The 14,168-nt window shown below is 46.1% G+C and overlaps 1 protein-coding gene across 2 annotated transcripts in view; it reads right to left on the minus strand.

Moving 5' to 3' along the window:
* Positions 1–1,147, minus strand: part of COMMD10 (COMM domain containing 10) — a 107,761-nt gene extending 106,614 nt beyond the window's left edge. For both annotated transcript variants that reach the window (XM_066338517.1, XM_066338518.1), the window contains exons 1-2: positions 1,096–1,147; positions 862–952 (exon numbers count right to left, since the gene is read on the minus strand). In XM_066338517.1, coding sequence (XP_066194614.1) covers positions 862–952; positions 1,096–1,127 — 123 coding nt within the window. In that variant the 5' untranslated portion in view covers positions 1,128–1,147. The remainder of the gene's footprint in view (positions 1–861; positions 953–1,095) is intronic.
* Between the last annotated feature and the right edge of the window lie 13,021 nt (positions 1,148–14,168).

Below are 14,168 nucleotides of genomic sequence, written 5' to 3' on the forward strand. Positions count from 1 at the left end.
CTGATAGTGAACACAAAGAACGCAGAATTTATGGGCCTCTAGGACATTTGTCAGATCTCCCAAGATAAGGGATAAACTGACACAGCCAATTCAGCAACTGTGCTGAAATCAGCTTCAGCCGGGTAAGAGGTAATTCCTGCAGCAGAATCTGGGACCACCAATTAACCAACCACCAATCCAAGAAGCCCACTGACCCAAAAAAAGAGGAAGACTGAGCATGAAGACTAATCAGCATGGGAAGCAAGAGAGTAATTAACCAGTAGAATACATAATTTTAACTAATAAGAACTATGAAACTTGTTGCCAATTAACATTAAAGCCTTTGTTTGCTAAAACGTATAAATGGTAAAAAGTTTTGATAGTTGGGGTGTTTGGCTTGGGGAATTACCACAGAAAATTGGGCCTGCACAATTCTGAAATGAACAATCAGTGTCTCGTTCAAGTGTGTAAGCACTGTCTTTTTGCAAACCGGACAGCAAATCCGATTTTTGTGGACGACATTCCTGAGGGCAGAGGACGAATTTGTGCAAAAGGCCAAGCAACTCGCATGTCCTCAGACAGCACTCTCGGAGGCACCAGCACCTGGAGTCAGCGGACTACAACAAACATCACCCGTCTCACGCCATCCGTAAGCCGCTTTTATTTCATCTTCCCGATACAGTTCTGAAGAACTAGTGATGCATGAAATTAAGACCTAAAATCCTTAAGAAGGGCGGTGAAGGGGAGGGCCGGAGGGGCGTTCAGGCAGCCCAAGCTCCGGCCGGGCCCGGCCCCGCGCCCTTCCGCACCGCCGAGCCTCCCTCCCACCCCGCCCAGCCCGGCGTGACACGACCCCCAGCCGGCTCCCCGCGCCCCGCCAACCTTCAGATGCAGCTTCTGGAGAAGCCGGGAGAGAAGCCGCGGGAACCGGCCCGGGTCCACGGCGTTGAGCAGCGACACGGCCCTGCGGATGCTGGAAGAAAGGAGGGAGGGTCAGAGGAACCTTGGCCCCACTGCGTCCCGGCGCCCTGCCGGGACCTGCTCTACTCCGCCCCCCCGCCCCGCACGGCCCGGCCCGGCCTGGCGGCAGCGGCGGCGCCGCCGGAGCGCCGGTACCTGTCGCTCTCCGGCACGATGGGCGCCGCCATGGCTGCAGCGCGGGCCCGCCCCCGACGGCGGCCTGGCCCGCCCCCTGCCGCGCCGCTCGCAGCGAGGGCAGCGCCAACTCGCAAAACCGCGGCATGAGCCAGGTGGAGAAAGACGTCTGGGATCGTTGTGTTCCAGCCCATCATCGGGCGCCATCATATCAGTTAGACTATGGCATAGGAGTGTCACGTCCGGTCCTTGTTTAAACACTCTCAGGCCCGGTGACTCTACCACCTCCCCGGGTAGTCCATTCTAATGTTTAATCACACTTGCTGTGAAGAAATTCCTCAGGTTCAGCCTTAATTCGCCGGGCGCAGCTCGAGGCTATGTCCTCTCTCCCTGTCACTGGCAGCCTGGGAGAAGGGGCCGACCCTCGGCACGGCCCGAGGGCGCTCCCCGCAGCGGCGGACGGCGGCGGGGACGGTGCCAGCCGCCCCGGGGCGGCGGGCAGCGCGGACGAGTGCCCGTCCCTGAGTCACCCCCCTGAGCCCGCACCGCGGGGCGGCACTCCTCAGCTCCTCCGGCTGGCAGCCTGACACCGCGGGGCCGCAGCCACACACCAGCAACGCCCGGGATTTCCATCTGCCTCCAGAACTGCTTCGTTAGTTCCTACCTTCTCAGGAGGGGGTTGCCCTTTGGCTTTCGGATCTACTCTGGGGGGCCGCCATTCTGGAGGAGCAGCCACTTCGCCATTTTAAATTTCTCTCTTTTTGCTAGAAGGCAACTAAGATTTATCAATTTTGTATCCAGTGGTTATTCACTGTTATATTTTGCCTGTTGCTGTTTCGCATGTTAGTAAACTGTTATTTTTTTCACTGGCATCTATTCATATTTGTTTCTCCTTATGGCAGAAAGGGACTGGTTAAAACTGTAAGGGGAGGTTATTAATTTCAGAGTGTCCACTTTTTAAATTGTCTTAAACTGAAACAAACTTTTACCAGAAGTTAGACCCACAATCACTGTTATGAATGGCCATTACATTTTCCAAACTATTGTTCTGGGATGAAATACAATTATATTCAACTATTTAATCTGGTTTTCTGTGCTCTTATAGAACATGAAAAAAAAAAATTGTTGCAAGAAATTTTCTTGGCTGAAAAAGAAGAATGAGTGCTTTGCTCCACGCTGAAAAGAAACCAAACATATCTTTTTGTTCTGGGAAATCTCCCCTGAGAGCAGAATTTTATAAAGTTTGTTCAGGCAAAGTGAGCAAGGGTGATTGGAAGTCTAGACAATTCCTTACTTATTTCATAAAGTTCCAGTTGATACAGGTATTGGATGTGCTGCTCAGGTTTGCTGCCAATTCTCTGGTTTTAAAACCTGGACCTATTTTAAAGTGCTTTCTTTCACACTTTGCTGCATCAAATGAATATTTAAAATGAACAATCAGGAGAATGAATATTAAGAAGTCAACTAGGCAACCTGCTCCAGCTGGACCTGCTTCACATAGGAGGTTTGATTTGTGGAAATTTCTTCTATCCTGTATGATTCTGTGTTCAGACCCTTACTGAAGCAACACAGGAAAGAAAGCACCTGATTGAAAACAGTAAATAATGAAGCTAACCTGACAAAGTACTGTCAAGTGCATCATTATACAATTTTTTATCCTAATACCTCTTCTGTTACTAAAAAAGAATTCTAAAAAGTTGTGACTTCTCAAACATCCATTCATCTATAACTGGTTTGCACTTGTACCCATGTCTTGAATGGGTGTTTAAGATTGTTTAAGAAATCACTGGCAAAAGTATCAGTAAAAACAGGTTTAATAAAAAAGCTTCTATAGGTCCTCTCTACTACCTACAAGATGGTCAAGGCACACTGAGGATAGGAAGGGGAAGGATTAAGGGGAATACAGACCAGAGGTCCAACAGCACTTAACTTAATAGCATTTAAAACAGTACATCAACTTTACAACATTGAACTTAATTTAAAACTTAAACAACTTAAGTTTGAAAATCTAGGAGAGCAGCATTTCTCCCACATTTGGTATAGCACATGCATACTTGTATGCACACAGACATAAAGAGTCAGTGCTTTCTTAGCAGGTCAGCCCCCAGCTGCTGCTTGGGGTCATTCCTCCCCCAGAGCAGCACTCTACACTTGCCCTTGGTGGACCTCATTAGGTTTCTCTCTGCTCAGCTCTGCAACCCATCAAGGTCCCACTGAATGTCAGCACAGCCTTCAGGTGGATCAGCCGCTCGCCCCAGTTTTGTATCAGCCAGCTTGCTGTGGGTGCATTCAACCCCTTCATCCAGGTCATTGATAAACAAGCTGAGTAAGACTGGACCCAGTAGTGATTCCTGGGGAATACCACTCACTACAGACCTCCATCTGGATTCTACTCTGCTGATCATGATCCTCTGAGCTCTGCCATTCAGCCATTTCTTTATCCCTCTCGCTATTCTTTCATTTAACACTGCCTGAGCTTACCTACAGGGATGCCATAGGAGACAATGTCAAAATCCTTGCTGAAGCTGAGGTAAACAACGACCACTTCTCTCCCCTCATCACCCCATCCTGCCAAACCAACTCAAAAGATCTGTAGCAACTGTAATGCATTTGGTGCAAATATGTATTTAAGGATATTTGAATTTTTATTCAGAAAATATCTATATTTCTTTAGTCCATCTCTTTTGTTTTTTGCCCTAAAGTGAGTCAAATCTGTATTCTACCATAGCATGGATGGATATAGACAAAGTTCAATTGTGCTTTTATAGAAGGTCTTTAAAAGGATAATGAAAGTTGTCTGAAAAATAATTCAAAAATGTGTCTTTTTTTCTTTTCTCTCTCTCTCGCTCTCTCTCCCTTTTCTTTTTTTCCTTTTTTTTTTTTTTTTTTTTTAATGATGCAGTGGGACCAAGTGGCACTTTGCCATATGCAGAAGTTCATTTTAAGCCAGTTTTAAGACAGTTTAGTGGTCTTGTAACTGAAATATGTAGACTTTCTGGAACCATAGATCTGACTTTTCCCAGGACTGACTGTTCTTCATAGCTTTTAAAACACTGAAGGTAACTGAATACCTTGTGGCGTACTTAAGTTGTCTAATGTCAAGTACCCATTTGGACAGGAATCTCATAACATTTTTTATGTAAAAATGTGGGAGCTTACTTTGAAAATGAAGATCTCAATTTTCTGCCTGTTGTTTTACACTGCTATGATCTATCATATTCCTAGTCTATGTTTCAGAAGTGCTATATTGCAGAATTTTTCATTGTGGAACTTTGTATTAAGGATTTGCAAATACTGACCAAGGGAAAAAATCAGCATTGTGTGTCCTTTTTAGTAGCAGAGAAACAGAGGTAGACAAGAGTGGTAGTCCTGCTACAGCTGGCTAGCTAGTCAGCCCTGTGCCCCGATACAGCTTTGGCTTGCTGTATTCAAAACTCCCATCTGTTAGCTCACCCGATAAAGCCTCAAAAGTTCAAGGTCTTTCATAACTTCACACCTTAGAAGTCCTAATATTTAATGCCTCTTGCCTTTGCTTCTTCTGAGCCACATGCTAATAATTCTATTAATACTTCCTTTCAAATGGCCTTTGTTGTAGAAGCATTTGTAAGTATCCAATACAATATGAAAGGACAGCTGTTGTGTTCTTTTCCCTCAGAGTTGTGACAACTTCAGATATATAGAGATAGACACATTGTTAAATAGAGAGTGTCTTTAGTGGATAGATTTCTAGCTTGTTGTCTAGCCCAGTGCAATGAAGGCAAACAACAAGATAATGTGCATAGGTCTTATTTTATTTTCTGAGTTTTCAAATTAGTAAAAGGCAGGCAGTGTAGTCTTTGGAACTAAAACAACTCCAATAAGACAATGCCCAAGTACATAGGAAGCTAGAAGGGGAAGAAGCATCTTTATGCAAAAATCATATGAGAAGACACTGTTCATTTCCCTGAGATTGACTTCTTTGCAGTAATAACATCTAATAAGGCAGAGGGTGAATGTCTCCTTCCAGACAGATAATGATTGTAAACAAGGGAAATACAGTGGAAGACACAATTGTTTCAAATTAAAGACACTGAATCAATTTTTAGGCAAGAGATTGAGAGATACTATCTTAGTTTAGAGTGTAGTTTAATATATATCTATCTATACCCTTCCCTTTCCGTAAGCTACAGTGGGATCACTGGGAGCCATGAGCAAAGCTGCCACATGGACAAGGAAAAGACAAGAAAAGTAAATTCAGAGAGTCACAAATTGCTCAACATGCATAATCTGGGGAGGAGGGGAGGAATTTGAAATAGAGAGAAGAAGGACACAGCCCTTAAGTAATAATTAATTGATCTGATTTCCCTTATTTTAAATAGCTTTCTAGAGTAAACACATTCCATAGGGAAAATCATATTCTGTTTAAACTGATTTATAAGGTGTAAGATGATCTGATGTCATCTGGAGTTTAACCAATCTCACAAGAGACTACAAAGTGTTCTCTTTCATTTCTCTTGAGGGATTTAAAACATGTCATGCAGTGTGGTATTATGTAATTGCCCAAGAAAAATATCAGATATGGGTACTGTGTTGCTATTTGTATCTACCACTAACTTTCACAATCCATATAAAAATATGTATAACACATTTTCTTCTTCCCCATGTACATCTACCCTAATAGAATTATAGTTGTGCACTCTGAACTGCTCATTTGGAATTTAGGGAAAAGTTAACAGGATCATTGCAATGGTAGAGTAATTTTCAGACCACAGCAGAACAGCCTCTGCCCTATAATTTCTTTATTTGGGCTTTCACCTTTCTTTTCTTTTCAGGTTTTGTGCTCTATTTCCAAGTTGCAATTGGTGTATTTGTGATGGAGTTCTCTTAGACTTTGCATTTAGCTATGATGGTGACTGAGTCACAGTCCATTTTAAAAACAACAGAGTAACACAAATGAATTCAACAATGGGATTTTCATCAATCTGGTATTAACCACATTACTCAAAAAATGTAGGATGTAGCCTTACCACAGGAATCCACATAATAAACAATTTAGGGTTTTGCTTTAAAATAGAAAGAAATAGATGCTAATTCAAACCTGTCCATTTCACATCTTGAGGTTATGTCAAAGGAAGGCTGCCATCTCCCTCTCAATATAAATCAAATTTATCTTCTAAAAGAGCTGCTTGTTCCATCAAAACTAGAATGAGTCTATGGCACATCTGGAACAAGAAACAATCCCTAACTCCTGGCACATCAGCAGGATTTCCACCTACCTTAAGAAATATAGCTCAGATATTTGGACTCCTGGCAGGAGTCAAAAGACACTTGGGGACCGGTGAAGTATATGAGAGAACATCACCAGATACAATTACCAGAGTGTTTTAACCACCATAGAAGACATTCCTATGAATTTTTTTGGTAGTGGGTGTTTTTTTTAGAATCATAGAATTGTTTAGATTGGAAAAAACCTGTAAGATCACTGAGTCTAACCACTAAACCGTGTCTTCAGGTGTCCCATCTACATGTATTTTGAGTGCTTTCATGGATGGTGATTCCACCACTTCCCTAGGCAGCCTATTCCAATGCCTGACTACCCTTTCAGTAAAGAAATTTTTCCTAATATCCAATCTAAAATTCCCCGGTACAAATGGAGATCACTTCCTCTCATTCTATTACTTGTTACCCAGAAGAAACCAACACTCATCTGTCTACATTCCCCTCTCAGATAGTTGTAGAGAGAGATAAGGTCTTCCCTGAGCCTCCTCCAAGCTAAGCACCCCCAGCTTCTTCAGATTTTCCTAATGGAACTTGTGCTCCAGATCCTTCAACAACCCCACTGCCCTTCTCTGGACCCACTCTAGAGTGTGAACGTGCTCCAGAGTCAATATCTGTCTTGTAGTGAGGAACCCAAAACTGGACACAGCACAAAAGGTGTGGCCTCACCTTTGCCTGGTACAGGGGGACAATCTCTGTCCTGGTGCTGGTGGATACACCACCAGCCAATGGCCTTTTTGGCCAGCTGTGCACATGCAACTTTGTTCAGCTGCTGATGACCAGCACCCATAGGTCCTTTTCCTCTGTGCAGCTCTCCAGCCACTCTTTCATGCATGAGGTAGTTATGGCCCAAGGACTCAGCACCTCACCTTGTTGAATCTCACCCAATTTGCCTTGGCCCATCAATCCATCCTGTGCAGATCCCTCTCCAGACCCTTCATACTGTCCAGCAAATCAGCACTCCCACCCAGCTTAGTGTCACCTCTGAACTGACTCAGGAGGGATTCAAACCAGTTTTTTAACAGGACTGGGCCCACACTGAGCCATGGGGAACACCACTGCTGACCAGTCTCCATTCACATGTACCTCCATTCACCTTCACTCTCTGGGCCTGGCCATCCAGCCAGTTTCTAATCCAGGGCAGAATGCCCATGTCCAAGCCATGAGCAGTGAGTTTCTCCAGGAGAATGCTGGAGGAGGAAAACTGTTGGGGAACAGTGTCAAAGGCTTTACTAAAGTCCAGGTAGACACATCCACTGTCTTTTCCTCATCCATTAGGCTGGGTCATCCTGTCACAAAGGAAGATCAAGTGAGTCAAGCAGAACCTGCCTTTCCTAAACCTAAACTGGCTATGCCTGGTGCTCTGGTTGCCCCATAACAGGCCAAGTGAACGTGTGTGCTTCATGACCCTCTCTGGCACCAAAGCCAGACTGAAAGGTGCATAGTTCCTTGAATCCTCCTTCCAACCTTTCCTGTAGATTGGCATAATATTTCCTAACCTCCTGTCATCTGGGACCTCATTAGTTATCCAGAATGCTAGTACTTGATGGAAAGTGGCTTGGTTAGCTTTGCTGGCAGCTCCCTCAGTAAGTTTCCGGAGATTGCATCCAGCCCCATGGACTTGTGTGCTTCTAAGTGGTGTAACAGGTCCATGGTCATGGCCTCTTTAATATGCAGCCTTCATTCTGATCCCCATCCCCTTCTTCCAGTTCATGAGGTTGGGTACCCAAAGAACAACGTGTCTTGCTGTTAAAGACAGAGGCAAAGATGGCACTAAGTACCTCTGCTTTTCCATCATCCTTTGTCATAATGCATGTCCCCACATTCATGACATAATGAGATCCTCCTTAGCCCTGTTTGTTTTTTTTTTTCATGATCAGAGAATCACAGAATATGCTGAATCAGAAGGGATCCACAAGGCTCATGAAGTCTAACTTTTAGTCCTGCACACGACTTCTCACTTGCTTGTGAACATTGTCCAAACACTTCTCTATATATTTATGAAAACATGTATTCATAAAAACATTTATGTTGTCTTTTACAGCAGTAGCCAGATTAATTTCTGGGCTTTGTCCCTTTTATTTCCTTCCCTGCATAACCTCACAACATTCTTGTAGTCCTCCTAAGCCTTCTCTTTCCTCCAAAAGTGATATATTCTCTTTTTGGCCCAGAATTCTAACCAAAGCTATTTGTTCATCTAGGATGGCCTTCTTCTACATCAGCTTGTCTTTTGGCACTTGAGGACAGACTGCACCCTGCAGATGTCCTTGAAAAACCTGGACTCTTTTGCGATTCAGGACTGCCTCCTAATGGATTTTGACAACCAGGTCCCTTGACAGATCTTCCTAAATCCAAGTCGGCAGTGTCTTGGTTTGGGAAGACAGGTATCTGCCAGGGAAAGCTGGCACTTCCCTTGGAATGGAGAATGTAAACCACCACCACCCTTTTTTTTTTCAAATTATAAATTTGCAGTTAAAAGCTTTTAGGCAAAAGATTTTGGAAACAGAAATAGCAGTTCTTTACTAGTATGTATAACAAAGCAAACAAAAAAAAAACCCAACTACAGCATTGATAACAAAAACAGTACTAAGAACCTCGAGGACTTTGCTTCACAAAAACCCAGGGCAGTTTGGTCTCGGTGCCTTTGTAGGATCGATCCTCAGAGCACCAAACTGAGAACAGTGGAGAAATCCCAGGCTGGTAGCTGGGATGGCAGGGTGCCCCAGCAGAGCAGGGGCAGGGTGTCCCGGCAGGGCAGGGTGCCCCGGCAGGGCAGGGGCAGGGTGTCCCGGCAGGGCAGGGTGTCCCGGCAGGGCAGGGGCAGGGTGTCCCGGCAGGGCAGGGTGTCCCGGCAGGGCAGGGGCAGGGTGTCCCGGTAGGGCAGGGTGTCCCGGCAGGGCAGGGGCAGGGTGTCCCGGCAGGGCAGGGTGTCCCGGCAGGGCAGGGGCAGGGTGTCCCGGCAGGGCAGGGTGTGCCGGCAGGGCAGGGGCAGGGTGTCCCGGCAGGGCAGGGTGTCCCGGCAGGGCAGGGGCAGGGTGTCCCGGCAGGGCAGGGGCAGGGTGTGCCGGCAGGGCAGGGGCAGGGTGTCCCGGCAGGGCAGGGTGTCCCGGCAGGGCAGGGTGTCCCGGCAGGGCAGGGGCAGGGTGTCCCGGCAGGGCAGGGTGTCCCGGCAGGGCAGGGGCAGGGTGTCCCGGCAGGGCAGGGGCAGGGTGTCCCGGTAGGGCAGGGTGTGCCGGCAGGGCAGGGGCAGGGTGTCCCGGTAGGGCAGGGTGTGCCGGCAGGGCAGGGGCAGGGTGTGCCGGTAGGGCAGGGTGTGCCGGCAGGGCAGGGGCAGGGTGTCCCGGTAGGGCAGGGTGTCCCGGCAGGGCAGGGGCAGGGTTTCCCGGCAGGGCAGGGGCAGGGTGTCCCGGCAGGGCAGGGTGTCCCGGCAGGGGCAGGGTGTCCCGGCAGGGCAGGGTGTCCCAGCAGGGCAGGGGCAGGGTGTCCCGGCAGGGCAGGGTGTCCCGGCAGGGCAGGGTGTCCCGGCAGGGCAGGGTGTGCCGGCAGGGCAGGGGCAGGGTGTCCCGGCAGGGCAGGGTGTCCCGGCAGGGCAGGGTGTCCCGGCAGGGCAGGGTGTGCCGGCAGGGCAGGGGCAGGGTGTGCCGGTAGGGCGATGTGGAGTCACACTGCAGCAAGAGCAGCAGTGCCGACGAAGCTGCGACAGCGAGGCAGGGCTGGCCTAGCTCTCGCAGGGCAGCAAAGAAGCTCAGAATTCCAGGGCAAGCAGATGATGGTAGATTTTCCAGGACTGGACTCCTCCAGAGAGAGTGAGTAGGGAGTAGAGAGTCCCAGCTCTCTAGCAGGGAGCAGCAATCCAGCCGTTCTCTCTCCCCGAACGCTGAAAAAACGGAATGCCAAGCTGCCTCAAGTTCTGTCCTTTACCTGCCCCAAAACTGTTATCTCCCCCTCTGAGCTTTGACCACTCCTTTGTTTTGTTAAATAGTCTTAAGTACAACACTTAGTCTCTTTGGTAACTTACGGGGGGCGGGGGGGGGGGGGGGGGGGGGGGGAATTCTTTAGAGTAAAAAGGAAGAAACCTAACCCCCAACATGGCAGTTATGCTGACTCCCTTCCTTTTTTCTCTGAGAATTGAAAACTCTATCATTTCATGGTCACTGTGCCCAAGATTGCCTTAAACCATCATATCACTCTCTAGTTCTTTTCTCTTCAAAAAGAACAGGTCCAACACGTTATAAATGGGCCAGGACACCTGCTCCTTTGAAAAGCCTTTATTAGTCAGCTCTTTTAAGGGGGAACTCGAGGGGTCGCCTGCGCCGTCGCCGCTCCTGTCGTTGTTCTCGATCCCATCGCCGTTCTCGTTCCGGCCACCGCTGAGGAGGTGTCAGACGAATCTGCTGCTCTCGTCACAGAGTCGGGAGTTCTTGTCTCGCAGGAATCCCCAGGAACTCAACTGGGCTCGTGTGGTCTAGGGGCGTCACTTCTTCCCAGTCTCTTTGTGGTCATGGCGAGGCGGCAGAGGCGGAATTCAGTCCTTAGGTAGCTGAGGGTCTTCTCGGTGTTGTAGTGTCTCCCTTTTATCTGGATTTTGTGCTGGGTCGCGGCTTTTGGGTCCGTTTGCCGGCAACTGCACTTCGGTTTTGGAGCGGTGCACCATGGAAGTCCTTGGATTTTCCTATTAGGCGGGGCCAGCAGTTCGAGGAGCCGGCGGGAATGGCGACAGTCTAGCCCGACGGAAGGGGAGGGAACCCAGGGTTTTAGAGGGGGTATACAACTTAGAATAAGGTTTTTGAGGGTACAAACTTTGGTACAAACAGCTTAACAGACAGGTTACAACTGGCATAACATTTGAAACAGTACAACTTTTTTACAAATGACAGACTGTGTACATTTTATTCATTTCTGTCCCCCCTCTTATTTCTTTGATTGGGCCTTTGCCTGCATCAATTGGCAGTTCTTGGTTCATGGGAGTATATCTTTCTTAATTTTTGGTACTGGTTATATATTCTTTTGGCTTTATTTAGTTCTTCAGTTTGGGGTTCTAGTCTTATTATATTTGTGGGCCTTGGGATATTTTTGGGGCTTCTTGAACGGTTGCAGTTATTGGTCGAATTAAACAGGGGAGTATGCAGGGAAGGAGTAGAAGGCTGGCAAGAATGCTTATTACAATAAATAAGTCAATAGGTAAGTTTTTATCAAGGGGTTCATCTATTTCATTCTTCATGATCAGTGGCCTTTTTTTTATTAAATTTGCAACTCTCTTTGGATTGTCTAATTTTTTAGGGTAAAACCATTTTCTTATAGGGCACTCTCCACTTAGGTGCTGCATAAATGTCGCAGCAATTTTTGCAATCCAATATTGCTTTTCATTTTTCTGGCAAGTGGATACTTTGGTTATATTAAAACATGTGGGACTCACATGAGTGTGAACTCTTATAAGGGACTGCAGATTCTCTCCGTCATAGATGAGATGGTAGTCCCTACAGCATGTTCCTTTGGCGTGTTTGCTTATTAATGGGACTAAAATTAATCCTCCCAAGAGTCCAGTATGAACCATTATCTCGATCTCACCTGGTCTTGCCTCTTGGGTTGGGGAAGTTATTTAGCTGGCTTTATGGAGTTCCTTTCAGTGTGCTCCCACTTCTTTTTCAGTTTTTGATTAGGCTTTCTGTGGTGTGGCCTATAAGAGATCTGTAATGATATTATTATCACAACCTTTTAACACTTCATGATAACTTAGAACAACAACTTACAGAGAACATTTTTCTATGATTTAATTGGGCTTTGGTTGTTTCTTGAAGGTTATTTTAAGTGTGTTTGGATCTCTAATGGTAGTCCATTCAGAGGGAGTCTTGGCTGGGGTAACAGAGTTACTGGGAAGTGGCAATGGTCCTTTTACTCGGGAGATGTGTGTCCAGCCCTTTTCTTGGGTCCTCACTGCAGTGTGGGTTGTGAGCAGGACCTGGAATGGACCTTCGAATTTTGGAGTTAGTGGAGTGGTGTTCCAAGATTTGATTAGGACTCAGTCCCTTGGCTTTATTTGGTGTACATCTGCATCTAAGGGGGAGGTTTGAGGAAGATACCCTCTTCTTTTAAGATCGGCCAATGTTTTTCCAATTGTTTGAATATATTCTTAAATGGCTGCCTCCCCTTCTAAATAATTTGCAGTGCTGTAAGGAGTTAGTAAGAAAGGGAGTCCAAACATCATTTCATATGGTGAAGCCCCTATGTCTGACCTTGGCCGAACTCGGATTCTTAAGAGTGCTAGGGGCAGACATTTTAGCCAATTCATTCCAGTTTCTGTTATTAATTTAGTCAATACATTTTTGAGGGTTTTATTCATCCTCTCAACTCTTTCTGAGCTTTGGGGATGGCAGGGTGTATGTAACTGCCACCTAATTCCCAAGGCTTTAACAACACCATGCAGGACTTGTGGTACAAAGTGGGGGCCTCTGTCTGAATCGATATTATTTACTAGTTCATACCGGGGGATGATGTGTTCTAACAGTGTCTTTATTACCACTTGTGCTGTTTCCTTTTTTGTAGGGAAGGCTTCTACCCAATGCGTTAAGTGATCAACTATAACCAAAAGATGCTTATATCCCTGTACTGGAGGCATTTTTGTGGAGTCTATTTGTATACTTTGAAAGGGTCTTAATGCTATTTGTCTTCCTCCTGGTGTGGGCTTTTTCATACTTTTTGATTTACTTTTTGACAAATTAGGCATCCTTCAGTAACTGCTTTAGCCAGGTTATAGATTCCAACACATAGGTGTTCTCTCAGGAAATGATCACACAACCCTTGGGTGCCCCAGTGGGTTAAGCTGTGGACTTCTGCCAGCATTTTTCGAGCTATTGCTTTATTTAGGAATTTTCTTCCATCTGAGGTCAGCCATTCCCCCCGCTTCCCTTGGTGTAAACCTAAATTTTTTATTTCTTTTAATTCATTTTCATCATACATGGGTTCACTAACTTTGTTAGCTGGTACATCATTTAAAGTAAGATTTTTTATTGGTTCTCCCAGCTTTTGAGCTGCTAGTTTGGCTGCTTGATCAGCTACTTGGTTGCCCTTTCCTTCAAATGTGTCCCTTTTTTGATGTCCCTTGGCATGTACAATTGCTATTTCTTGGGGCTTCATAAGAGATTCTAATATCAATTTAATTAATTCTTTATGTATCAGATCTTTCTCTTTTGAATTTAGGTAGCCTCTTTCTTCCCAGATTTTTCCAAATGTGTGTACTATTCCAAATGCATATCTCGAGTCTGTGTAGATTGTACCTTGGTCTTGTTGTAATAAATCTAATCCCCTCTTGAGGGCATAGACTTCACAACACTAGGCAGACCAATGGGGGGGGGCAGTTTTTCTTTTTCTATAACTTTTAAATTGTCCCTTTCTGTACCTTCGACTATTGCATAGCCTGATATCCTTTTTCCCTCTGTCACCCTAGATGATCAATCAATAAATAGCACCCTCCCATATGGTAGAGGTGTATCTTCAAGATCCTCCCTTACTTTTGTTTGTAAATCTATGATTTCCAGGCAATTGTGCTCTAAGTTTGGTGTGGGTTCCCCTGAGAGGAACTGGGCAGGATTTAGACTTTTTAATGTGATTAGCTCTAAATCACTGGTGCTGGTTAAAATCACTTCATATTTTAAAATTCTAGAGTCAGTCAGCCATTGTTGAGCCTTTTGGCTCAAAACTGCCCTGAGATCATGGGGTGTGTGTGCAATGATTTTTCCCTGCAGTGTCAGCTTTTGTGCTTCCTCCACAAGAACAGCTGTGGCTGCTACAGCCTGGAGGCAAGCCGGCCACCCTCTTGCAACTGGATCTAGAAGTTTGGA

This window comes from Sylvia atricapilla, chromosome Z (genome assembly GCF_009819655.1).
Source record: "Sylvia atricapilla isolate bSylAtr1 chromosome Z, bSylAtr1.pri, whole genome shotgun sequence".
Classification (NCBI taxonomy): Eukaryota; Metazoa; Chordata; class Aves; order Passeriformes; family Sylviidae; genus Sylvia; species Sylvia atricapilla.